At 37.5% G+C, this 27,004-nt stretch overlaps 1 protein-coding gene across 1 annotated transcript in view; it reads left to right on the forward strand.

The window, feature by feature from the left end:
* Nucleotides 1-27,004, forward strand: part of LOC107189399 (potassium voltage-gated channel protein Shab) — a 93,096-nt gene that overhangs the window by 46,169 nt on the left and 19,923 nt on the right. Inside the window, exon 4 of the mRNA XM_015577923.1 lies at nucleotides 8,423-8,727. Within this exon, the coding sequence (XP_015433409.1) occupies nucleotides 8,423-8,727 (305 nt within the window). The remainder of the gene's footprint in view (nucleotides 1-8,422; nucleotides 8,728-27,004) is intronic.

Here is a 27,004-nt window from a genome sequence, read left to right on the forward strand (position 1 = left end):
CTGGGATAGTGTCTATTTTGAAAGAAAAATACGAAAAATTAGAAATGTTATAGCGTTCAAAAGAAAAATTGACTTCTTTCGGCAGATAAGTTGAGTTTGTATTGTTTAAAAAAATATTATTAATTAAAAATAAAATACAAGTTAAAGGCGTAATGCCTCGGGACATTTTGTAACAAATTGAATGGGCTTCGTCCGAAATTGATCAGTCGATTAGTTTTCAAGTTATCCTGCAAGCCAATTACAAAAACCTGGTTTCGAGAACACCGCGTTTGAGGTTATGTCGCTTATCGTTTCGAATTCCGGCGCGACACGCTAAACAGGTTATAATTTTTTTATTTTTTGGAATTTGACTTTCAAATTTTAGGAGCATATTTTCGAAATGTTGTACCTTCGATTCATGTAAAAAATATTTAAAAATTTTTTTTTAACCTGTTACACGAGAATCCCTCTTAATGCTTGTCGTAGCATGCGATACAGCAGACCTTTCTGCTAAGGAAGGTGTCAACTGAATACCTATTACGGTAAAAGAACAATACATTTCCGAAGTTGAAAATTTGGAATTTTATTACAAATTCATCTCGTAAAGATCTATCGGAAACGCTTATTGAAGGTTATGAAGACGAAAAAAAAAAAGTTAAAATATGTTGAACAGTGTAATAGAAACAACGAGTGTTCAAGCCCATATGTCTATATACATGTCTATCCGTATTAACAAATTACGGATGTTTATGTAAATATAGATTTTTACGGAAATTGGAATCCAAAAAGAATTTGTTCTCATTGGTTTCGTAATGTTTTAAGTAAAGTAAAAACGTCATTAATTTTTATTACACATCTCACAGTACTCATTTTCCAGTAATCGTTCCACAGTAGGTACTCATTTTTTAATAATCGTGTGTGCTATGAATGCATGAAATTTGCAGTTCAGTTATTAACGTAGATCGAAACTGAATGTATTTGATCGCGATACCGTGCAAACATTGGCGGTCAACGTGTCAGACAGCACCACATTTGTCTATCACCAAGATTGTGGCAGCCGAGAAACCAGTTCCAAACTTACGGTTGTGATACATTATAAACACACATTATACACATGGCCGGTGCATACACACGCATGTGTCCGACGTGGATGGTAAGACAGTTTTTGTTATCCGGTGTACGTGCAATAACGCTTGGCCGCCTATATTCCTAGCAAAGCCTGAGGGAGAAAAACAGCCTACCACGCCGGACCGACCTCCAGTCCAACCACCCCCATCATCTCATTTAAACATCGTCGCGATCGAGCACGTACTCTTAGTGGAGGAGACTATTTATTACCGACTTAACTATATTTTATTTACCGACCTGGGTTCACGTGTTTTTAGACGAAAACTTCCGAAAAGCACCCACCAATTCCGAATGAACTTTTTCTCTTGAACTAAATAAATTCTGAACGACTTTTATTCATAAACAGTCTCTAACCTACTCTGAATGACTTTTTTTCTCGAATTAAATCAGTTCTGAATGACTTTTTTTTCTTGAACTTTCTCTAACCAAATTTGAATGGCTTTCTTTCTTGAGCTGTCTCCAACCAATACTGAATTACTTTTTTTCTTGCATTGCCTCTAACCAACTCTCAGTATCTTTTTTTTAGAACCAAATCAATTCTAAATAAATTTTTTTCTTGAACTGACTCTGACAAACTCTGAATGGAATTTTTTTCTCGAACTGTTTCTAATCAAGTCTGAAGGATTATACTGACCAGATAGAGATTTTACAAATGTAGTAATGTCCAAATATTTCCGTTCATGGTACCGAAACGTTCAGATTTCTGGGAAAATTACGGTACGTTTTTTAACCTTTTTTTGTTAATAACTTTCTAATAAACAATGATTGGTTACCTTGGTGACCCGGTAACCATGATAATATACGTCATGGTCAGGGTCATCAGTTGTGGATGCTTTTCGTAAGTTCACCCACAAGTTTTCCTGAAGGACACATGGGTAGCTCCTAAATATGGAAAATATATGCAATATGCAAGATACGCAAAATAAAAGAATATGTTTTTCAAATCCTCTAGTAATGAAACATACAGGGTGAGTCAATAATAACTACTATCTATAATAACTCGTTACCTATTGATTGTATCAGAGAACGTTTTAATGAATTATATAGATACAATTTGATTTTATTATATCTTATATTCTTTTAGATATCAAGGTGACCATAAGTATTAGAAAAACAATGCATCTCTTTTTATTACCACGTTGTTGCCAATAAAAGGACCAATTCAACGACCTACAGTATGATGGTATTAAAAAAAAGATGCATTGACCTTGAAAAAACTCAAGGTCACCTTGCTATCTAAACAAAAATAATATAATAAAATCAAATTGTTATCCATCCGATGCATCCCCTAAAATGCTATACATATAATTCATTAAAACGTTTTTTGATACAACTTACAGGTAACGAGTTATTTTAGATAGTAGTTCTTATTGACTCGCCCTTATATTTATGTCAAAGTCCCATTTCTTCAAATCCATTTCTCTAAAATATGCATTTGCGTAGTCTAACTAATAAAGACACTGAAATTGTCAGAGGCTAACCCGTTAATCCTCTAATGTGCATCTACGAATCTGGATCATCATCAAAATTGAATTTTTGTACCGTCGAAATTGTTGAAATCTATCACACGCGTATTGAATTGACCAGCAGCACTCTGTCCCAGATCGGTTGTTCGATTTCACCGTCTTGGGTTTCGTCCCTTCCACCGAGAGTAAATGTCTGAACACTCGACACGCTCAGCACGATCGATCCGCCGTGCCCCCCTCCCCTCCATTTTTCCATCACACGCGGAAATTCGAGCCTCCTGCGTCACGGCTGATAAACTTATCTACCTGAGCGAAGCAGACGTCGAATTTTTGTCCCCGGATCGTCCGGCGTGGTGGTGGGCAAGCAAAACACGGTACACACACCCGTGGATGATACTCCGTTCGATCGATCGAGGGAAAGAACACCAGAGTCGTAAGAAATCCATCGCGACGAAGTGGAAAAAACAAAACACTTACGCTTGTGTATACTGCCCTGCTTACTTAAAATGTCTAATTTAACTTTTCAACGACCAGATCCTTGAATTGTTATTTAAAAATTATAAAACTGATATTATACAGGGTGGTCTAAAAGTCACTCCCCACGATTTTTCAGGGAGTTTCGATAGCCGGACAAAAAAACTGTTTCGAACAAAAGTTAATCGGCTTCCAATTGACTACAAATTGCAATATTACGAATTCAAGAAAAGTTTTTATTTTTAATGAAAACTCAAGGTCACTTTGACTTTTTTCAAATAACACTATGTATTTTTAACTGTGTAGTATTCTAGGCGACGACGAGACGAATTCAATTCAGACAGTCCTGAGTTATGACTTGTGTTTATGCCTCAATTATTTATGTTCAAGATACGTGTGAAAAAAAAAATATAAATATGATAAAATGGTTTTTTTATATTAAAGTGGCCTACGATGAGAAACAAGTACGACACAAAGGAAATGTTCAAACCTTATTTTTCTTGGATGTCTGAATATGTCAGTTAAGACAATTAAGCTAAGAAGGGCAGTATAGTCGTGACCGTTGAATCGGTAGAATTTGTTTAAATTGAAAAATTTCTTATGTTTAACGCCTGCACATTGTGCTTGTGCGGTCGAAATGTTCTGCTTATCTAGTTGGATCTGACATTTTTATGTCGAGTAGAATGAGTAGAACTTGGATCCTCGATCGTAGGATCGAGATCCTGAGGGACAATGGTTAACCACTTAACCACTGGAGATCGTACATAGGCCATCTCATCGCTGCTTTGTATTATAGTTGACTGGCTGTGAGAAGTAGATAAAGGAACAATGTTTCGTTGATAGAGAACGAATCAGGGGTCAATGAAAGTGTAAACCTTTATGAAGTTCCATTATACATGGTGTCCCATCTAACGTGAACACCTTCAATATCTCACTTGTTTTTGAAGATACAAGAAATAGTGAGGGGAAAGTATTATTTGGTCAGAAGCAACAAATATTATGATAAGCAAACAATTTTTTTCAAGGTCATATTTTTCGAAATCTCAAGGTCATCGATGTTTTTTTTAATGGGACTACAGATTTTTATTAGCATGGTGTAATAGTTGAGATCAAGACCAATCCAATGACCTATAATGGTGTAACCTTCATGTGACCTTGAGTACGAAAAATCAACGAATGTACGAGAGTAGATTTAAATAATAAAATAACTATCTTAGAGAGATTAGTGCCGAAAACTTATTCTAACTAATGGTCAAATGTGATGTTCATCAACTTTGACACATTTTTGTAGACGATAAATGGTTTTCGTACTCCATCTGGAGATAATAATACTAAATGATAGTGGATTTTTCATACTTCAGGTTACTTGAAGGTATATGTATACTGTTATAGGTTATTAGGTTGATCTTAGTCTCAACTACTACACTATGATGACAAAAATATGTAGTCCCGTTTGAAAAAAAAAATATCGATGACTTTCATACTTCTAAAAATATGACCTTGACTTAAAATTTTTTACTTGTTTGCCCCTTCCAACAAATTTTCTTCTGACATTTCTTTGCATTTTCAAAAACCAGGTGAAATACTAAGGATTATCACGTTAGGTGGGACACCCTGTATAGTGTTGTCGGTTAATGATGACATGAAAAGATGATAATTACTAAATGTTATCCTCGTTGTAAGATAAGTTCTACTCTCGATTGCCTGAATGAAGTTTATCTTTCGAATTTGATTAAAAATCGTGAACTGTAAATCCACTTCAGTGTTCGAGTACTTTTGTTCTCGAAACAGCTGATGTGTCTCGTGAACAGTGCAGAATAGGCTTTTGATTAACTAGCAATAATTGATAACTACTGTTAACAGTTCTGATGTAGCCAGTCAATTAACTCCCTATCTCGTGGGTATCGACTCTGTAAACAATGGTACATCTAATACAGATAGTATTTACAGGTTCTTACCGAGAATCTCCCGTAGTTAATTGGTTAACGAAAACGTTCCGATTCAAAGGTGAATGGTACAAGATCGTCAGTTACCTTTCGACATTCAAAATTCAACCGGAAGACGGATTCTTTGAGTATCCAACAATTTTACACGTTCGTGTTCATGTTACACACCTGGTCTCCACGAACAGAATAACCTTTCATAGAAAATTGAATATACAGGGTGTCCCTCCTAACGCGAGCACCTTGAATATTTCACTTCCTTTTGAGGATACAAAAAAATGTGAGGGGAAAATATTATTTGGTTAGAAGGAGCAAATACTATGATAAGACAACATTTTTCTCAAGGACACATTTTTCGAAATTTCAAGGTCATCGATGTTATTTAAACAGAACAATAGAATTTTTCATCAGGGTGACGTATTAGTTGAGATCAAGACCAATCCAACAACCTATAATACTGTGACCTTCATGTGACCTTGGGTACGAAAACTCCAGAAATGTATGAGAGTAAATATAAATAATAAAGTAACTACGATAGAGGGATTAGTCGCAAAATGTATCAAACTTGATGGACATTACTTTCAGCATTTGTTAAAATTGATTTCCTGCAAATTAAAAGCAATTGAAATACTACAGGTGCTCGTTTTAGGTAAGGAACACCCTGTATAGATAACGAAGTTCGATCGCTAATATTGTCGGTCACACAGTGTCTCGTAAACTGAACACAATGTGTTAGTAAACCCTCGAAGCTTAGGAGGATGATCCCCATATAGAATATTAGCGTGTCGGAGGGACCAACAAGCTTTGACACCTTCTACCATCCTCCTTCGAGACGTTAGCTTAACATAGCAGCACCTGCTGTTCCCGCTCTCTTCCTCATCCACCTAACGACCAGCCTACCACGCCGGACCAGACTGAGGCACTGCTCCCATTATTCTATCACCAATACTGCTCATCGAACCATCGCTCTGCATGCATTTTTATTTCTCTGTCTCTCTCTACTAGGGCTATTGATTTGAGCTGGGGGTTTGCAATAGGTGCCCAGATAGACGAAATTCACCCGGGTATCCGTTAGATAGGCTTAAAAAATAATTCACATCTGCAAGATACTCGGATAGAAAAGGCTCTTAGCCATTTTGGACGTTCTCGAGCGACGTCAAATAACAATCGACCATTCCCAATTTGCGATTCTTTCTCATCTAACTGGGTATCTCACGGCTACACCCGGACTTCACACGGATTAGGGATAGGTCCACGATCGAACAGGCTCCAACGTAGATTTGAAGCTTCACTGTTGACCGTGTCCTTATAGAATTATTTTCCTAATGTTCCATAAGCATTACAGCCTAGTTTCATCAGGTGGTCGAATACAGAGTATCAGTGTGTTATTCGAACCCTATTGAAGCTAACTGCAGTGCCTGTGGAACGTTGGGACATTAATTCCATTATGAACACAGCTTATATGCGAAGACTTTAACAGTGAAAACTTGTAGGCTTGAGCATGTATCAGCTTCTATGAACACGAGAGGTTTATAACAGTTGGCTAAACGTAGTTGAAATCTGGGGAGATGTTCAAAGTGAAAGTTGAATCTGGGTTGAAGTTTATTAGGTTAAGTCCCTTAGCTTTTCAAGCGACTTGAGGAGGGCAAAACATCAGAAACTGTGGGACAAGTAAAGGGCAACTTAAAGCCTCCGACCTAATTCAGACTGGCTCGAGTCTGTTGAATACTTTGGGTCTGACCATAACCTCGACACGCCTTATTAGACCTTCGAACCTACAGTTTAAACCTGCTCTAACAGATCTCGTCGGAAGTGCAAACATGTTCGAAGGATCGATCACCAGTGATAGGGGTAATCAAAGTCGTTTCTAACGGATTTCGAACATCCGACGAGAAGTTCAAACGACAGTCCAAGTCGAGTTTGATCCTCGAGCAAAGCTACCGAACCAACACGATCGTGTGTGAACTTTTTAAAAAAAAGTTTCTCGAAACATGTTTAAAACTTTAAGCCTTCGACACTGAACTCGTTATTCGGGCTAAGGCCCGAGGTTCGAGGGCAGTTTGAAAGTTTCAAACATTTTTCAACGAACTGTTCGACATGTTCACACGCGCCAACTGCAGTCTGACTGACTTTGCCCAAGAATGAAACTCGGCATGGGCTGTTCAACCCTTTAATGGCGTTCGACGAGTATATGCGTCACGAAGAAATGATCACTTTTTTGGTAATATCGAGTATACTCATCATGAAGAAATGGCAAGCTTTTATGTAATGACGAGTGTACTTGTCATGAAGAAATTCCCACTGTTTCGGTGATGACAAATATACTCGTCACGAGGAAATGACCACTCTTTGGTTAACGACGAGTATACTCGTCACGGGGAAATTACAACTTTTCGTGTAATAACGAAAATATTCGTCATAAGGAAATGACCACTCTTTCGTGTAATAACGAGTATATTCGTCATAAGGATTTTGGTTAACGACGAGTATACTCGTCACGAGTAAATTACCACTTTTCGGGAAATAACGAGTCTACTCGTCATAAGGAAATGACCAGTCTTTCGTGTAATATCGAGTATATTCGTCATAAGGAAATGACCACTTTTTGGTTAACGACGAGTATACTCGTTACGAAGAAATGATCACTCTCTGGGTAATGACGAGTATACTCGTCATGAGGACATTACCATTTTTCGGATAACGACAACTGTACTCGTCACGAAGATATTACCACTTTTCGCTTAATGACGAGTATGCTCATTACGAGGAAATGGCCACTTTCGGTAAACGACGAGTATATCCATCATCCCTTCACTTCATTACGCAGATACAGATTTCCAAACCAGGGACTTCTACCGAATCGTAAAATACCGGTATTATACCGGTATTTTCGGTTGTACCTTCGCCCTATATAACCCTATATAAGCCCTACCCTTATAGAAATCGAAAAAAATACCGGTATTTATTTCGGTTTCCGTAATATATCGGTTTCGGTATAGCTTTGATAACAGAATACCGGTTTAAGTCCCTGTTCAAAAGTACACAAAATTCCACCATCCAAGGGGGTTTAAACTTTTCGTGTTCATACTAAAACCAAACACGTTTCGAGTTGTTCGTTCATGAACCCATCGCTGTCAATCCATTTTTCATTGGTCATAAATCAACAGCTCTACTATCTCCCTCTCTCTTTCTACTATTTCTCTCTCTTTCTCTCTCTCTCTCTCTCTCTCTCTCTCTCTTTTTCTCTCTCTTTCTCTATTTACCATTCTCTATTTCCATTGGAGTACACACCGTTCGACATGTCGATCGTGCGCAAACATCGAGCGCGAATGGTGGTCGCAAATCCTTGCGTCAAGGTTGATCGGTCCCCGGTAACGGCGATTCTAAAAGTCGTGTACCCCCCATGGGCGGGGACGCGGACGTTGCTTCCAGGTCACAATATGTCAGGCGTGGATGGTAATAGCACCGAGGGGGAGTCCGTGTGCGGCCGCGGCCCAGCCCAGACCGGGCCCGGCTGTTATCGTAACTATGAGCATTACAGTGTCTCGCGGCACCGTCGCAGCGCCTCGTCCTGTTTCCCGAATATGCCGAACGATCTACCGCCGAACACACCGGACAGCCCGAATCGACGTCTGTTGGACTTCGCGCAGAGTGTTCCCGGCACGCAGAACGACGACTACTTCCAGGACGACGTGCCCGCCCAACACGTGACCAACCAGGGCAATACCACGCCTAGCGTAAGTCCACGACTAGCGCGTGTCTGTCTCTTCTGTGTGTGTCTGTGTATGCGTGCGCGTGTGTACGTACATGTGTGACCCCGTATATTACACGTGGCCGCCTGTTCTGTGTGATCCTCGATGTGGTTTTTACGTGTTTTTCCTTGTTTTTCTTCTGGTTTATGTGTTGTGTGAAACGGGACGCCTGGACCCACTAGGCATGCGCGGGCCATTCGCCGTTTACATATACAGGACCTGTTTTGTGTTGGTCCTTTGTATCAGCCGCGGGGTTTGAAAACTGTTATGAAATATCGATTTTGGTTCTTGAGACAGTTTCAAGGAACCGTTGTTCTGTATGAACAGTTATACAGAAAACGAAATTTTCGTGTACAGTAAAATCTGGATTATTGCGTTTTCAGAATTAAAGGAGATATTCAAGGAGCCACGCTTAAATAAGACACCATCTGTATAGGCTGTCTCATACAAGCCGTAGCGTTAAAAGAATTGAAGATAAAGAAACATTTCATTAAGAAAAGTTAAATGATTTTGAGTAAGGAGGCGTTTCAAAGATTTCAAGGTCACCCCTATTTTTTCGAATGGACCTATACATTTCTTTATATACTATTCGATGGATTTTTTAGTTCTCCGCAGAAAAGTATTAAGGTACTTGGGTCGAAAAATAATTAGTTTAAAATGTATTTTAATTTCTGTTACGAAACATAGTATAATATTTGGATCTAAGGCTAGGACGTTTCATCTCTATGTCTTCGCTCGTGTTTACTAATTTTACTCGTATAAGCTCATAATTTTTCGACCCAAGTATCTTAATAGTTTCCTGTAGAGAATGAAAAAATGCATGGGACGATGTATAAAAAAATGTATAGTTAAATTTAAAAAAAATAAAGATGACTTTGAAATCTTTGGAACGTCTCCACTTTCGAAGAAGACATACCCACCACGTGATCCATCAGTGGAAACCATTCGATTTTGCCTAATGAAAATGTTTTCTATTTTCTACCGTTTAAACGCCATCGAATTTTTGAGAATTAATCAGAAACGCGTGTATTCATCACAGTAGCAAGTAGAAACGGAATGCAATGATCAGACGCACTGGCAAAGTGCATCTATCTAGCAGACAAAATCGATTTTCTCGAAAACTAACACGAGAATGAAAATATTTTATTGCATATTTATTCCTTATTTTTTCATAAGGAATCACGTGATGCCCATTTTATTACATATTATTCAGCTGGACCCTGTACTATCGAAACGTCACCGCGGTCGCATTGGGTGTGAATTAAGTAGAGAAGCCTGATATTGGTCAGACTTGGCAAGAATGCGCACATGAATATCCTGCTTTCGTGTTTCACGGTGTGTGTGTGTGTGTGTGTGTGTGTATGTGTGATCACTGGTATTTCGTTTCACGAGTTTATAACGGTTTCACAGATCACCGGTACGAGAAAAATAAACATACAGGGTGAGTCAATAAGAACTACTATCTAAAATAACTCGTTACCTATTGGTTATATCAGAAAAGGTATTAATGAATTTTACGGAACATTTTAAGGGACGCATCAGGTGGATACAATTTGATTTGTTTATATCTTATGTTTTTTGAGATGTCAAGGTGACCTTGAGTTTTTTCAAGGTCAATACAACTTTTTTTTAATACCACCATGCTATAGGTCCTTGAATTCGTACTTCTATTGGCAACAATGTGGTATTAAAAAAAATATGCATTGACCTTGAGAAAACTCAAGGTTATGTTGATATCTAAAAAAAATATATATAAAAAAAAATTGTGTTTTCTAAACGTTTTTCGATACAATCAATAGGTAACGAGTTCCTTTAGACTGTAGTTTTTATATGTATTTTACAAAAATTATTATTGTCATATTATACCCCCCACTATACTGAACAACTTTTATTAATCAAATTTTTTCGTATCCAAAAACAACGGAGATATTTAAGTCCCATTCTTATTAGATCACCCTGTATGTCTATATAAAAACCACCGGTATTAATGGGTTATCCCTTGATTACCTTTAAATCGGCGTTATACGCGTCGAGTCATTCGAGACCCTGGGAAGAAAAATTTCCCCACTAACGTCCAAAAAATGACTTATTAGTAGACTGCGGATTTTATGCATTTATAGAATACAGAAGTATGTGGAATACAATAAAAGATAGAAATTCGATCAAGTTTAATCAATTTTTCATTTTACTTTTACCCACTAAAATCCTTGTGATAAAAAAGAATGTTCTGTTTTTACTCCCATTTTTATAAATCACTTCATAAAATGGCATTATGCATAAAAGTCCGCAGTCTACTTATTAGATTCCCACCACTGGGGGGCTCCCCTCTTGGAACCAATGAAAACAGAGTAAACAGACAACTAAAGAGAGGCTCGGCTTCGTGTAAAAAAAGAACAAATTGATGAGGGACTGAAAACCTTTCCGTCTTGCCACGAATGCTCCGAAACGGACCCGAGTTCGTCGCACTTCTCGAGACATTACTGTCATAAGGTTACTCGTAAAATTGCTCTTGCCTCTGAAACAGAAATCTTTTTCCTCGTTTTAATTTTCTCTCTGTTTTAATTATCGACATATTTTTTCATCGTGATAATTACCGATCGAGATCTGTACGACCGTTATTCTCGTTTTGTAAAGTCAATACGTAAATCTGTTCCCAAGCGTTAATAGGCTGTGTTGTTGTCGGAATGTTTGCTTTCAGCCCCGATAATCGTGAACACGGTAACATCCAGTGCCACCGTTCCTGTTTGGTGTCCATGTAAATGTGTTGGTATTACTATGTCGAATAGCCCCCGATTTTCTGTTACGCCAACGATTTAGCTGTTGTTGTTTAAAACGAATTCACGGGCGTTGATACACACGGAATCACGGAGAATATGACACGATGTGTACCCAAGCACGCCTAGTATGAACAGTGTTGTTCTGTTTCCTTTCTGTTTCTCGATTTTTCGTTATTACATATACATAGAAGGGTGGTGACGCACGCCGAGCATTATTCGTATTAACGTCGAGAATTCGACGGGACATCTAATAACAGAGATTATTCAGTGGACTTAACTTTCAGTGTGATACTCGATTTTAAAGGATGAAGAATATATTTCGAGTTATTTTAGTTACATGTATCATCCGTTTATTTATTATTGGTATTTTATTTATACAGTGTGACTCCAAAATAGTTGTATGTCCTTGAAAGGGGTGATTCCTGAGGTGATTTGAAACAACTTTTTCCTTGGCGAAAAAGTTCTCCGAGGCTTTGTTAACGAGATATTCACGAAAAACACCGACCAATCAGAGCGCGTGTCTGCTGGCTGATCTCCTGTGGTAACGTTAGCTACGCTCTGATTGGTCGGGGATTCTCGTTAATATCTCGTTAACAAAGCCTCGGATAACATTTTCGCTAAGGAAAAAGTTGTTTCAAACCATCCCAGGAACCCCTCATTTCCGGGAGTCGAAACATTTCTGAGACACCCTGTAGTATACGTGTACATGTATATGGTTCGAGGGCAAAATAGTGATGTAGATTTTTATTTTTTTTACTTTCAATGGAATGCATATATATATAATGCACGGAAAAATGATTTAATTGCTAAGTAACATATATAATTAATTTTATTGTATTAATTGTTAATTTTTATCTTAAACTTATAATTTTAAATAATGCTCGTTATAATGTATTTTAGAAGTTAAAATTTTTAAAAATTATTTGAATGTTAATTGAAATGTTGATAACATTCAATCTATAAGTATTTCCTTTTACAACTTACGTTAATTATAAAAAATAATAAGAACAATGGATATCCAGCGAGACATCATTTACTTAGTGGAATTACTGCTTACAAAATAAATTTTTGAATTATCTAAAATTACCTTGTGACGTCACACGAGGGTAACTTTCCCCGTTATTTTTGCTCCACTTCGGCTCCCGAATCCGTATCTACAGGCCGTGTCTATAAGTACATATGTATGGTCGAAGGATCCAACAGACACACACACACGTAAACACATGCAAAAGTTTCTTTAAAAAAAAAACGAGAAAAAGAAACTCCTGACTTCGATATCTCTGCTGATTGGGAAAGAATTTTGCTCGACGTGCAGCCTCTATCTGTTTGTCCGCTGTCTGTCTGTGTGTGTGTATGTGTGTATGTGTGTGCCTGCTTGTGTTTTTGCCCGGGACATATATAGTATATACATCAATGATCGATTGGAGTGGTGTGTCCCCGTGACATGCTGCGAACTTTCTTCGGTATCAGCGAAACGTCTGCCAGCACATCGAATTTCGATCTGGCACGAACCTCGGACCGAGTAAATATTTTTCCCAGGACTGTCGTTTCTTTTCTTTTTTTTTTTCTTCTTCTTTGTCACCTTGTAACAACTTCTGTTCGCCGTTAATGATTCTTTTCCTGATCGTCACACTCTGTCGATCAGGTGTGTAGAAATATTTACTCGACGTGTTACGAATATTACAAATCGTTCGAGACCACCGAACGAATTACATTCGATTTAAAGGTACGATGGTACATACGTTGCATTATAGGAAGACAAACGCTGTGTCACTCGATTCCGTCGAGATAGAACGCGCTGATCGGAGATTTACAAACCGATTTCGCGTTTCGATTCAGCGTGAAGTCGAAATCAGAGGATTACGAGGTGTTGCTAGAATCGAGAGACAGTGAAGACACATCGGGTGTGTGTGTATGATCCGAGACAATTGATTTGTTAGCCGCGTATTGATAGCCCTTGCAACCTGCAGCGTGTCCAAGTGCTTTTTCGTACGGGGAACGTGTTGTTTCGACGATCCATTGACAGAACGGTTACCGTTAAGTTTGTTCCAAAGTCAGAAAATGATCATTTTCGATTTTGCTTTGTCCTAAGCCAGAAAATGATAATTTTCGATTTTGCTTTATCCCAGAGACGAAAAATGATCATTTTCGATTTTGCGTTATCCCAAAGTCAGAAGATGATCATTTTCGATTTTACTTTGTTCCAAGTCAGAAAATGACCATTTTCAATTTTACTTTTCCTAAAGTCAGAAACTAATAATTTTCGATTTTGCTTTGCCCCAAGTCAGAAAATGATCATTTTCAATTTTGCTTTGTCCCAGAGACGAAAAATAATCATTTTCGATTTTGCATTATCCCAGAGACGAAAAATAATCATTTTCGATTTTGCATTATCCCAAAGTCAGAAGATGATCATATACAATTTTGCTTTGTCTCAAGTCAGAAAATGATCATTCTCTATTTCACTTTGTTCCAAAGCCAGAAAATGATCATATTCCATTTTGTTTTGTCTCAAGTCAGAAAATGATCATTCTCTATTTCACTTTGTTCCAAGTCAGAAAATGACCATTTTCAATTTTGCTTTGTCCCAAGTCGGTAAATCATAATTGTCAATTTTGCAGCTGCTTTCCAAAGTATTTTTAAGTGAAATGTCTTTTCATGTATAAAATCAATTTAACTTAAAAATTTGCAGCGCTATGAAATCGAAAATGATGGTTTACTGACTTGGGTCAAAGCAAAATCAAAAACGATGATTTTCTGACTTTGGGACAATGCAAAATTGAAAAAGATCATTTTCTGACTTGGGACCAAGTAAAATCGAAAATGAAAATTTTCTGACTTTGGACAACGTAAAGTTGAAAATAATGATTTTCCAACTTGAGATAACGCATAATCGAAAATGATCATAAACTGACATCGAGCAAAGTGAAATGGAAAATGATAATTTTCTGATCGGGGACAAATCGAAAATGATCGTTTTCTGACTTGAGACTAAGTAAAATCGAAAATAATAATTTTTTTACTTTGGGACAAAGATACCCCTGACTGAGACAAAGTAACTCCAACTTGCAGTACTGTAAACACCACCCCTCGCCTTCTTATCGACTGACAGTGTCTCTGTCGCACGTTACTGCGGCCTGCAATGCTCGCTTGTGAACACTTTGTTGAAGGATCGTATTTTCCTGTAGTTTCTTTGTTTGTTTATTTGTCTTTCCATTTGTTTTTTTATTTTAACGTCACACCAGGCACGGAAACTCGGTATAAAGTCTGTAGAACTTCGTTTTGAACGTAAATGTCGATCACGTTTTCTTGCATGTGTGCATCGCGTGTGTGCACAATCATCACTTGTTGGCGTTAAAGGTTCACACTCTGTATAGAATGTTAAATTTTGCGCGATTTGTCGCTGAAATACGTTACGGTTTTCGAGTTCGAAAATTTCATTTCAAGTCACGATATTTTCAGTCTCGTTGGGATTTCAATAACACTGTTGACCACGCAAAAATTTGGAAATTTTCAATGTGCGTTTCTGATAGATCTTTATAAGCTGAATACGAATATGCAAACCGTTTCTTTCCAGCATGTCTAGTTTTTGAAAAAAAAACAATTTTTTAAAAAATTACAAATTTCCAACTGTGGAGCTCTGTTGTGATTTTACAGTAATAGTAATTCAGTTTCTTTTGACACGGAATCATTTTCTGGACTCTTCCGAATGAAATGATATAAATTTTTATTATATTATAGACATCTAAATATGTTTAAATAATGCTCGACGTGAAAAGGACACCGAAAACGCACCAATTATTGCTGATATTCTTCAATTTATTTAAAAAACTAAGGGTCAGACCTTTTTGCTGAGGAAGGTGTCAAGGAAAGTTGGAAAATAAATTTTGTAAAAAACTCGGAAGATTCCAGAGAATTATTTCGTGTCAAAAGCAACTGAATAACTATTACTGTAAAAGCACAACAAGCTCCAAAGTTGAAAATTTGAAATGAAAAAAAAAATTGATTTTTTTCAAAAAGTGGACGTGTGGAAAGAAACGGTTTGCAGATTCGTATTCAGCTCATAAAGATCTATCAGAAATGCCGATTGAAGGTTATAAAAACGGAAAGAAGTTAAAATTTGTTGAACAGTGTAATTAAGTACCGTGGAGTCATACGGCTAACCAAAATATATTTTTTATTTACAATATAATGATGAATGATCAATGGAAATGTCGTTGAATCTCATAGATGTAATTTTTATACATTATTAAAATGTATTAGCGGGTGTTTAATACCAATTATTAATATGATGCGTTATTGACTAAAGAGTCAGGCACGAACCACCTTAAGTGTTCATTCATTGGTGCGTTTACGCTATTTGTCTGTCTGTCTGCCTGTCTGTCTGATTAAACGTAAGCGAGCAAATAATGAAATTAGTGTCCCGCGAAGGTATGGTCGCCCCGTCCTCCTCCCATTGGCGGTAATAATCTGACAGATTTCGTGTCGGTATGTTACAGGCAATGTCCGACAGCGCGCATTGAACCGCCCTTCCGTCGTTGAACAAAGCCGCCTGAAACGAAACAAAACCTATTCGTCGTCACGCACAGATACGAATTAACCTGGTTACCTGTCGGACCTTGCCGAATCTCGTTCTCTCTCGGTCGCTGTTTTTGCGTATACGAAAACCAAAAGAGACCCAAACGACGAAAAAAAAAATAATAAAAAAACAAACGAAATTGTTGCTTGATTACTCGAAACTAAACAACAACAACAACAACAACAACCAACACACAATAAGGAGATTACGCGTCGATCGAGACGGACCACGAAACGAAAAAGAAAACGGTCCTCGAGACGGGGATTAAGGGTTCTTCGGCGTTCTCCGGAAGCGACGACCCGGAAGTGGCGTGTACGTGTGCTTGCTCGTCGCTGAGAAACGTCCATTTTCTATCGAACCGAAAACAAAACGAGAAAGACAAAAAAGAAAGCAAAAACGGAAAGTGAACGAACAAACAGAACTACGAGTGGAACATATCACGAAACGTGTATGTGTGTGCGTGTGTGTGTATGTACGTGTATTTCACGAGGGAAATGCCCAGGAGACGCCATTTTCTTGTGGTCTCCCGATGGCCACGGTTGCCGCCGTTCCCGAGAAAGGCAACGACTAAACTCTGTTCCACGCACGGTCGTATACACAAGTCCGAAAACTACCGTGGTAGGGACGATCACGTAAGGAAGACCAAAAATTTCGTCAATCTTCCGCTAGCCACACAGCGCTGCAATCGTATTGACGTAAAACGTACATGTTTTAAAAGCAAGAATAGGCTCATGCGCCCTGATGTGCCACAGGGATGTATACGACCGCGACAGAAACCATGGACTTAGGAAGTAGAAAGAGCAAAGTCCCATTCCTATGTAGGTCCATGATTGAACCATAAGACTGTAGTGCCCTCGCTTCGTGGCAAAGTTCGAAAGTACACTTGGCGTCTTTAAGGGGTCTCCCTCCTGTGACGAGTCAAAGATTAGGCGAAATTCAGGAATTTTTTTAGAAAAAACTATGAGGTATATCGATGCTAAACTTTTTTCTATGAATTCGTATACACTCATAGGATAAGCTTAATTTTTTTCATTTGAACATATAGTACAGATTAAAAGTTATTTTAATTTTCCGGGACTGCCTAAAAAAAAGGTGCATCCATGGCTGCCTTTATAGCAGCTGTCTACGTTATCTCAAATTACAAATTGAGAAAGATTCTTAATCTGTATGAACGTGGCTATCGTCTGTACTGAAAAAAATATTGAAAAATAACAAAATGGTGGAGTCTTGTACAAAAGTGCCGATTTTAGCGAAAAAAGTCGTTCGTTTTTCAATTTGCAAAATTCGAATTTTGCGAATGTCGACTTCAATCTAGTACCGGATAGAACTATGCACCTACTAAACATGCTTGCATAGTTTCAAGTCACTCCGTCAAATAGTTTCTGAGATATCGTGGCAGCCATTTACAAAAATGTCGTTTGAGAAAAACGCGTTTAAAGTTTCGAATTGAACCTGCGTGCCTCTTCGGTTAAAGGCTAATAACTTCCTTATTATTTCAAATCGGGCAAAATCCTTTTGGAACTATGGTTTTGAAATATTAAGCCTTGAGAAAATGTAAACAAGAAAAAATCAATTTTTTTGATCCGTCACAGTAGGGAGACTCCTTAAGGGATCTCCTCCACCACGGGAGTCTCCGAAGCTGTGTATACGACCGTGGTGCCAGAATAACTTCGTTTCACGCATGAAATGGACCTAAGAGGGCGTTGCAACGTCTAAACCCCCACTTATGGACTGTTTTCGTTCGCGCCAGTGACGTCACGCGCTTGGGCTATATTACGAGCAATCGTATGCGTCCGAATCGGTCGGCAGTAGTGGGGTTGCGCAGATCGGTCGAAAACTCCGAGTGTGAGGTTATTCTTACGTGGAACGGAGTTTAGATGTGCGTGTATTAATGTGGCGGACAGACAACAAAGATGGACATGGTGATCGGGGAGTGTGTGAAAACAAGTGAACTCTAAACTACCTGGAATACGCACTACGGGCAGAGTTGGGCAGAATTTTATTCGAATAATACATAGTGAAAAGCAACAGAATCTAAGGGCATCGTTCTAAGCTTTAAACAGTCAATGAGATTAAATGATTGTTTGCCAAATGTCGATTCATTCCAGATGCAGTATTATTGTGTTATAAAAATTGGAATTTTCACGTTTAAACGATTGAAAATGGTGAAGTGCTTTTTTATCTTTTATTAGTTATTCGAAACTCATTATCTAAATAATGAATTTGCCCATCTCTGACTACGTGTATAAGAAATTCGACCCGTCATTGTAGAAAGAGAAAAGAAATACAGACTCCTCTTGATTATCGTCTCGCTTGCTCAACACGATTATTGTCCAGGCGTTATCCTCACCACTGGGAGGGGAGGGGGGAGGCGTGGAACCTGTCAAGCACATACCTTGTTGCTCCTCCCCTTTTGTTGCCAAAGCTCGGGCTTCGGGCAAAAAGCGAATTTACGAAGGTCTGAAGCATTTCTCCCTATAAGATTATTGTCCCGGCGCGGACCCAAGTTCAGGACAATAATCGAGAAGAGTCTGTACCGCAAGGATCGAAATAAACAGTTATCTTTCGTTATTAAACAAAATTCTGTGTGAATTTACACATTTCGTTTAAGAAAATATCGGTTCCTGTGGAATTTTTATGGAAAGAAATGTTACGCTTAAAAACTTCTTTATTAATTGTTCTCATGGAACAGATGTTTTAGAATCTGTATAATAAAAGTTCCATGGAAACAAAGTATTTAGAAGTTATTGGTTGTTATTGTTAATTATTTTAGAACGTTTATTAAAAAAGATTCTATAAGATAAATAAAAGTACCAAACTATTAGGTAGTTTTATTTAACAATTTAATCTCATATTATTCATATGTTTATTTAATGAAATGTATGAAAATCATAAAATAAGTAATTAATAGTTTCATGAGAAGTATTGAACAGAAAAGAGAACTTGCCAAGAATAATACTTAAATAACATTTTTTTTATAACTTAAATGAATCGAAATACATAGAAATTCTATAATATACTATATACATAATATGTATATTTCTATATTAGAATATATGAATACACACTATACACCTACGTATTACTTTACTATTTCATTTTTGCTACTCAACGTGATAGTATTATAACTATAATAATATTATCGTATTAATATAATTATTTAATATTGTTGCAGTACTATTCAGTGAATAGTATCCAGTATTTGTTACAATGATAAAGAGCTTTTTTAATATTGATAAACAAAATATCTGTTCCTGTTACAGTAAAATTTGTATTTTTATATTTTACAAGTTCCATTCATATTAAAACCTTTATTTATCTATTCTTATATGAATTTATAATATGAGAACGGTTTTTAAAAAAGTTCCACGGTCTATGTATTAATTAAAACCTATTAAAAAGTTTTATAACTTTTTCGATCCCTGACATAACGGATATCTGTGTTTCACTTTTACCACATGTGACTAAGATATAGTCGCATGTACAAAACTTCACGTTTGCATGGTTGCTTCGACGAAAGTTCCTTTTTCTTAACTGAAGCTTGTGTATATGTATATTATTTTATGAATTAACTAATTTCTTTCCCAAAGATAAATTCTTCTGTACGGTGTATAAAATAATTTTTTCGTTAAATCTTTTGCAAAATTTTAATTGTACCAGTTTGTTTGTTTTTTAGATGAATAAATATTATATCGTCTGATAATGACACCGAAAATACCCGAAACGTTACATTTCAAACAACAATTGTTTGTTAATTTTAATTTTGAGCTAATAAGGCCATCACTTGTAGTTATGATTAAATACATATTGTTCTAAGTATGACATTAATTGTGAGCAACAGTTGAGAAATGATCCTCTACAATCACAATATAGCGATGGAAAATTCTCCAATTATTAAACAAGTCTTTATTACTTAAATAGTGTATTTGATATATAAACATTTGTACAATTTAAACAAAAATTATGTATTACAAAAATTTTTACTAAATTGGAGTCGTATGCATGATTTCAGGGTAGTCCACGTTTATACCTGCTGGACCTAACTCCACAACAGAGTTGTATATTTTAAAAAAGGATAAAGATACATAGATGCTTCCCTCTCTACCCATTCCAGTGCGCATTGCACATAGTTTAGAGTTCTCTTCAACATTGCGTTTCCCAGCCTTCCGTTCGGTCGATGGTATACAGGGTATCCCAAAATGATGATACAAGCCGCAACATTCATATTTCTCGTGCAAATACAAATCGAAAAGTCCTTTACCGTTTTGTAATCCAAAGTTCCATTTCCGAGATATTAACAGTTGAACGAACTCCAATCAGCTGAGCGGTTGACCGCACGTACGCGCAGATACAGTTAAGAAGCGCGCGAATCAGTTGAGTGGCCTCTGCTTCTGCGCGTACGTGTGACCGCTCACCTGATTGGAGTTCGTTCAACTGCTAATATCTCGGACATGAAGCTTCGGATTACAAAATGGTAAAGGACTGTTCGATTTGTATTTGCACGAAGAATATCCATGTTGCAGCTCATCATTTTGGGACACCCTGTATACTCGAGCGGGAACAAGGAACACCGAAAGAACGTTTTTGGTTTCGTTGCATGTTACGCATAAGCTTTTTTCGTTTTTCGCGCGTTCCATGGTCTTGCCCCGCGGCTCCTCGATCATAGTGTCCGTTTCGTGTGCGTGCATCAAGCTGTCACACACATAGAGCGCGCGAAACAGCGACTATCGTTCCGTCCCAGCGTTATTACAGATCGCAACAAACGTACTTTGCACCGTTGGCATCGATTTAGATTAATTTTATTATTTTTTTTTTACACATACAGGGTCGGCCAGAGTTGGGCAGAATTTTATTCGAATAATACATAGTGAAAAGCAGCTCTATCTAAGAGCTTCGTTTTGACCTTTAAAGAGTTGATGATATTAAGTAATTGTTTGTCATATGTTTTACTCGTTCAAGAAAACGTATGATTTTATTATAAAAATTGGAATTGCCATGTTTAATCGATAAGAAAAATGGCGAAATAGCTTTTTATCTTTTATTCGTTATGCGAAACTTTTTATCTAGACAATGAATTTTGCCCATCTCTAAGGTTGGCCGAGATTCGCTACATAACCTAAAAAACGGGCGTGCCTGTGTTCTCGCGAACCGATCAGAGCGGTGCAACAAGATAGGGTGGACGCACCAGTAAATTAACACGTACTAGTGAATGCAAATTATTTATAAACGGATAAATTAAGTTGTTAAAATAAGCAAATTATTGAAATCGACTTTTTCCAATTCTTTGTTTCATATTCAGATAGTTTTTTCGCGTCATTGGTTGGAAATGTTCTTTTATTGGTTAATGCTCATTCACTGGTAAAATGTGTATTTTTTCATTTTCTTAAATTGATTTTTTTTCAAACGAATTTCAACATTTTTCCACTTTTCCAAACTGGAATCTATAAGTTATAAAAATGTATAGATATTTAAAAAAATCTAATTTTCATGTGCCAAATATTTATTAATATTATTATCATCAAAGTCTCTTAAGTATCCATTTTCATTGGTGCGTTTTTACCCTATTGTGAGGATGAGGATTCCGATCGTACCGATCCAGTCGGCACTTTCCAACTGTACATTCCCCTTCCTGTTCGTCCGTGCGTGAACTTAATTCGCAATCTTTCCCAAAATATGGAACATCGATTGGTAAGATAACATTATTTCAACATCATGATTGATTTTTCAGGACACAGTACAGTATTCCGTCGATCATTGTCTGACTAGTTCTACACGATTTTTGTCATGGTGTCATCTGCACCACTGGAGAGGGGTGGGGCGTGGAACCTGTCAAGCGCATACTTTGTTGCCCCCCCCCACTTTTGTTAACCCCAATTTTGCAAATAACAAATTTACAAGGGTCTGAAACATTTCTCCTGTTCGATGCTTGTCGTGACGCGGACCCGAGTTCTTGACAATAATCGACGGAATACTGTATCATTCGCCTCAGGGTTACATCGTGAATATCTCGTCTCATTCCCCGTGAAACTTCCTTTCGTAACGCAGTTCAGATCCTTCTAGACCAGCGGTTCTCAACCTGTGTTAGTGTTTTAGGGGTATGCAAAGAAAATTGAAATAACAGTAACTATATAACTAGACTGCAGATGTTTATGCAAATTTCCCATTTTGAATACCGATACATGAAAAACAAAGTTGAACAGAATATTTTTTCCTGTACCAGGGTTTTTAATACATTCGTAAAAATACGTAGGTATTAATAAATTTTACTATAATCATTATTCTGCTACATTTTGCTAGTTAGGGAACGCTATAAATGCATAAACATCCGCAGTCTATATATAACTTACAACCATTTTTCTAATTTTAAGGAGTACAATGTTGGGGAAAATGGCTGTCAAGTGATACGCAAATCAATAAAGGTTGGGAACAGCTGTTCTAGACGAGAACACGTGAAATCTTTCCGCAACCGTGTCTTTTTTTTTATCCATAGGTTAATTAGCGTGTAGTCATTATTCGATGTAGATATTATCGATTGTATATACCGGGACGTGTGTCCGCAGATGTTTGATGAACGGACATACCCAAGGAGACACATGTATGTGTGTGTATGTATGTGTGTGTGTGTGTGATGGCTGCTCAATTCAATACTCGCATGGACCCTGTTATAAACGGACACGATTCACGATACTCGCGAAATCGTATAACATATAGCAGATCGTCTCCATTATAATCATCTCTCGATCTCGGTAGATTAAACTGTATTTACAGTATATAAGGACGACAGTTGAGATACCTGGTTCGTCGAAACACTGCCTGTACGATACTCGTGTTACACGTTCACCTCGCGCCGGCTGGAACAACCGAGAACGTAAAATATGTATACTTGTAGGTAGTATATCGCTGGATTTATTGCTGGGCAGTTGTAATTTTTATCTGTTCTCGATCGTATTTCAAGGGGGTGCATACAGAGGGCGTTGGACTGCTGAAATTAAAGGTTTTTCTTTTCGGGGGATTGGATCGCAAAGTGACTAATAAACTGAAACCATTTGCACGTCTCCTGAAGTGGAACCACTACAGTTGATTATCGATAAGTGTTCGACAGCTCCACGGCATCGTGTATTTTGGAGGTTTTTTTTTTATTTTAAAATACGCGTTATAACCACAGTAAAGAACTGTAAAACTTGCGAACGATTCGAATTTTATTAATGCGCTCTTCAATCCAACCTAAAAAAACCGTTCGTGTTGGCTGTCTGATACCTTCTGTAGCCTCTTAATCTGACGGTGTATACGGGGCCCGTCGAAGCCGGCGACTGGGTTAATCGTGACCCGTGACAAAATGTCTCATTGGACGCACGTATATACGCATAATGTATACATACATTCGTGGACCGGGTCGTCGGTGACCCGGCCATAGGAACAGCGAAGGGTTAATTGTAAACACCACACAACTCCATTCTTATAGTAGAAAGAAAACGTTCTTCTTGTAATCAAAATAAAAAAAAAACGTTCATTTCTAATCCGACACTATGAAGATTTATGATTTGACACGTTTTTCCGCTCCGTTCGATGGAACCTCGAGGTTGATAGTCGATGGATACCCCACAATGACCACGCGTGTTCGAAAATGTTTGTTTCATTATACGGTTGAGACCAATTCACGTGGCACCTGTTTATCGTGTATTACCTTGTTCCTGGAAATATTTTCCTGTGGATCGGAGTTGGACCATTGCAGTTAGTGGGGTGAAATAAAACGATAGCGAAAGAAAAATGTAACATGGTGCTTGGAAAAAATAATAGTAAAATGTACAATTGTTTGGCGAATAATTGACATTTGTTTCGCGAGGGAACGGCAGAAAACGGAATAGTTCTGTCTATAAGCACGACACTTTGAAGATGATATATTGGAAGATGTGCACTTGAAACGACACTGTTATCGTACGAGTAAGTGAGAATTTAAAGTCCCGTATGGCAAGGAAGTGAAGGGAAGCATAGCTCTGTCTATAAACACGACACTTTGTACAAGGTACATGGAAATATATACACGTAAAAAGACTTTGTTATTTCAGAAGCAATTGGGAGTTTAGAATATCGTATAACAAATATGTAGATAAAAGAATAGATCTGTCTATAAACACGATGCTTTGAACAAGGTACATGGAAAGACAAAAAAGTAAAAACATGGCTAGTTTTGTCTATAAACACGATGACGCTGTGAACAAGGTACATGAAGAGACATTCACATAAAAAGACACACATTCACATAAAAAAGTATTGCACGAGTAATTGAAAGTTTAGAGAATTGTATAGCAAAGTAGAAAGAGGAATAGCTCTGTCTATAAACACGATGCTTTGAACAAGGTACATGGAGAGACATATTATTGCACGAGTAATTGAAAGTTTAGAGTCTTGTATGGCAAAATAGAAAGAGGAATAGCTCTGTCTATAAACATGACGCTTTGAACAAGGTACATGGAGGGACATACACTTAAAACGACACTATTATTTCACGAGTAATTGCAAAATGCAAAGTCTCGTAAGGGTAGAAAAGGAAATAACTCTGTCTGTAAGCCCTTCAGTTTTGTTCTTTGTTAGAGACTATTCTGTCTATAATGTTTCGATTAAGGTATGTCGAAAAAATTGTATGCAAAAAATAGCGTTTCATGTGCAACAACAGGACAAAAAAAAGTAGAAGATAAGCGCCTCCTATATCAGTGTCTCTGACCGTGTCGGTGGTTTGTGTCACACTATACCGGGTGTTCCGTTAATTCTTTACTCAAGTTCGACGCTAACGACTTCGAGGTTTTTGAGGACACCCTTTTACCTTTACATTAAAAAAAAAACAAACGAAACCGTCGAGACGATTACGTTCATCTTTCATTTCCAAGGAGTTTCGTTAATTTTTCGTGATCAGCCTGTTTCGATACGATATCTGTAACAGGCGATCCGATGTGCAATTGTTATGGATCGGGGAAAGAAAGGACATAGACAGAACAGCAGGTTTGGCTAACTTCTCCGCTCTCGTACCTCGTTCGTAACATTTAATCCGCGTAAGTAACGAAAAGCAATTCTGACGTCCGTCCACACAGAAGACCGATATTATAACGAGGTAAAAAGTGAGTCAATAAGAACTACTGTCTCAAATAACTCATTACCTATTAGTTGTATGAAAAACGTTTTAATAAATTATGTAGCATTTTTAGGAACGCATCAGATGGAGACAATCTGATTTCATTATACCTTATTTTTTTTCGATATGAAGGTGACCTTGAGTTTTTTCAAGGTCAATACATCTTTTTTTTTAATACCATCATGCTATAGGTCGTTGAGTGCGTCCTTCCATTGGCAACAACGTGGTATTAAAAAAAAAGATGTATTGACCTTAAATAAACTCAAGGTCACCTTGAAAATCAAATTGTATTCTTCAGATCAATCCCTTAAAATTGTACATAATTCATTGAAATGTTTCCTGTAACAGTCAATAGGTAACGAGTTATTTTATGTAATAGTTCCTATTAAGTCACCCAGTATCTTGTTCACCACGATGCGTTTCACTGTCACTCGGTTTACGTACCTCGTGGAACACGTTTTATCACGGCTCACGGTCCGTAAAATTCATAAATAACGGTATCCGAAGACATTATAACCGAAACAATATACTTCAGGGACATACTTATCTCTATTATCTACCAATGGTCCGTGGACATTGACAGAAAAAGTTTCAACGGAGAAATCGAGAAATTTTTGTCAACCATATCGTTATGGTCCAATGAAACGTTCGAATAAGAAATTAGTACAGTATCCCATCGATCACTGTCTAATTGGTTTTACACGATTTTTGTCAGGGCGCCATCACTTTTGTGGCCGTAGCTTGGGCTTCGAGTAAAAGACAAATATACGAGGATCCGAAGCATTTCTCCTGTTTGATACTTGTCACGACGCTATCTTGACAATAATCGACGGAACACTGTATCTCTTGTTCGATACATTTCATTTTATCGATTACTCAATATAACACTTCGATTTTTTTTCATCAAAACACCCAGGCTATTCGTCAAAAGTCTAAAGTACAGGATTACATATTACATATTTCGATCTTTGCACTTCAAAAATGGCTGCACATTTCTTTTAACAATCGTATCTTTCTCTACGATAAATTACATTTAATACCGTTATTTACGAAATAATCCACGTATCACACACCGTTCCTTTCTGTAATAGATTCAACATCACGTTTTCCTTTTCACCCTTTGAACACGTGAAATATGTGTTTCTGTATATGTATATAGTATATAAATGTCTCTCTCTCTCTCTTTCTCTCTCTGGCTCCACGTGATCATACGTCGCCTCGTTTAACCCTTTGAAGCACCAAGCCAAGGCAGTTTCCAGTTCCATTTTTGAAAGTAAATAATGAATTTATCCATTGGGAAAACTTTTATTCGATCTTTCTACTTAAGAGGGACGATAAATCTACGTGAAACGCGTGCTTCAAGGGATTACTCGGGACATGTTCGCTCGTTCGAGAAGCGCTCGAATAATTTCGTGACGATCCGACCTCCACCCCATTGGCCGAATCATGATCCACGATCTACAAACAGAGCTGCGCAACTGATTGCTCGCCAGCATTGATCAGGAGAATTAATTAACGCGTACAGGGACGAAATGACGTCATATAGAACCAGATACAGAGTGTCCCACCTAACGTGAGCACCTTCAATATCACACTTGTTTTTGAAGATACAAAAAATGCGAGGTGAAGTATTATTTGGTCAGAAGGAGTATTTATTATGGATAAGCAAAAAGTTTTCTCAAGGGCATATCTTTCGAAATTTCAAGGTCATTTATTTTTTAATGGGACTATATATTTTTATCATCTTAGTGTAATAGTTGAGGTCAAGACCAACCCAAT

The sequence above is a fragment of the Dufourea novaeangliae genome, unplaced genomic scaffold (genome assembly GCF_001272555.1).
Source record: "Dufourea novaeangliae isolate 0120121106 unplaced genomic scaffold, ASM127255v1 scaffold147, whole genome shotgun sequence".
Lineage (NCBI taxonomy): Eukaryota > Metazoa > Arthropoda > Insecta > Hymenoptera > Halictidae > Dufourea > Dufourea novaeangliae.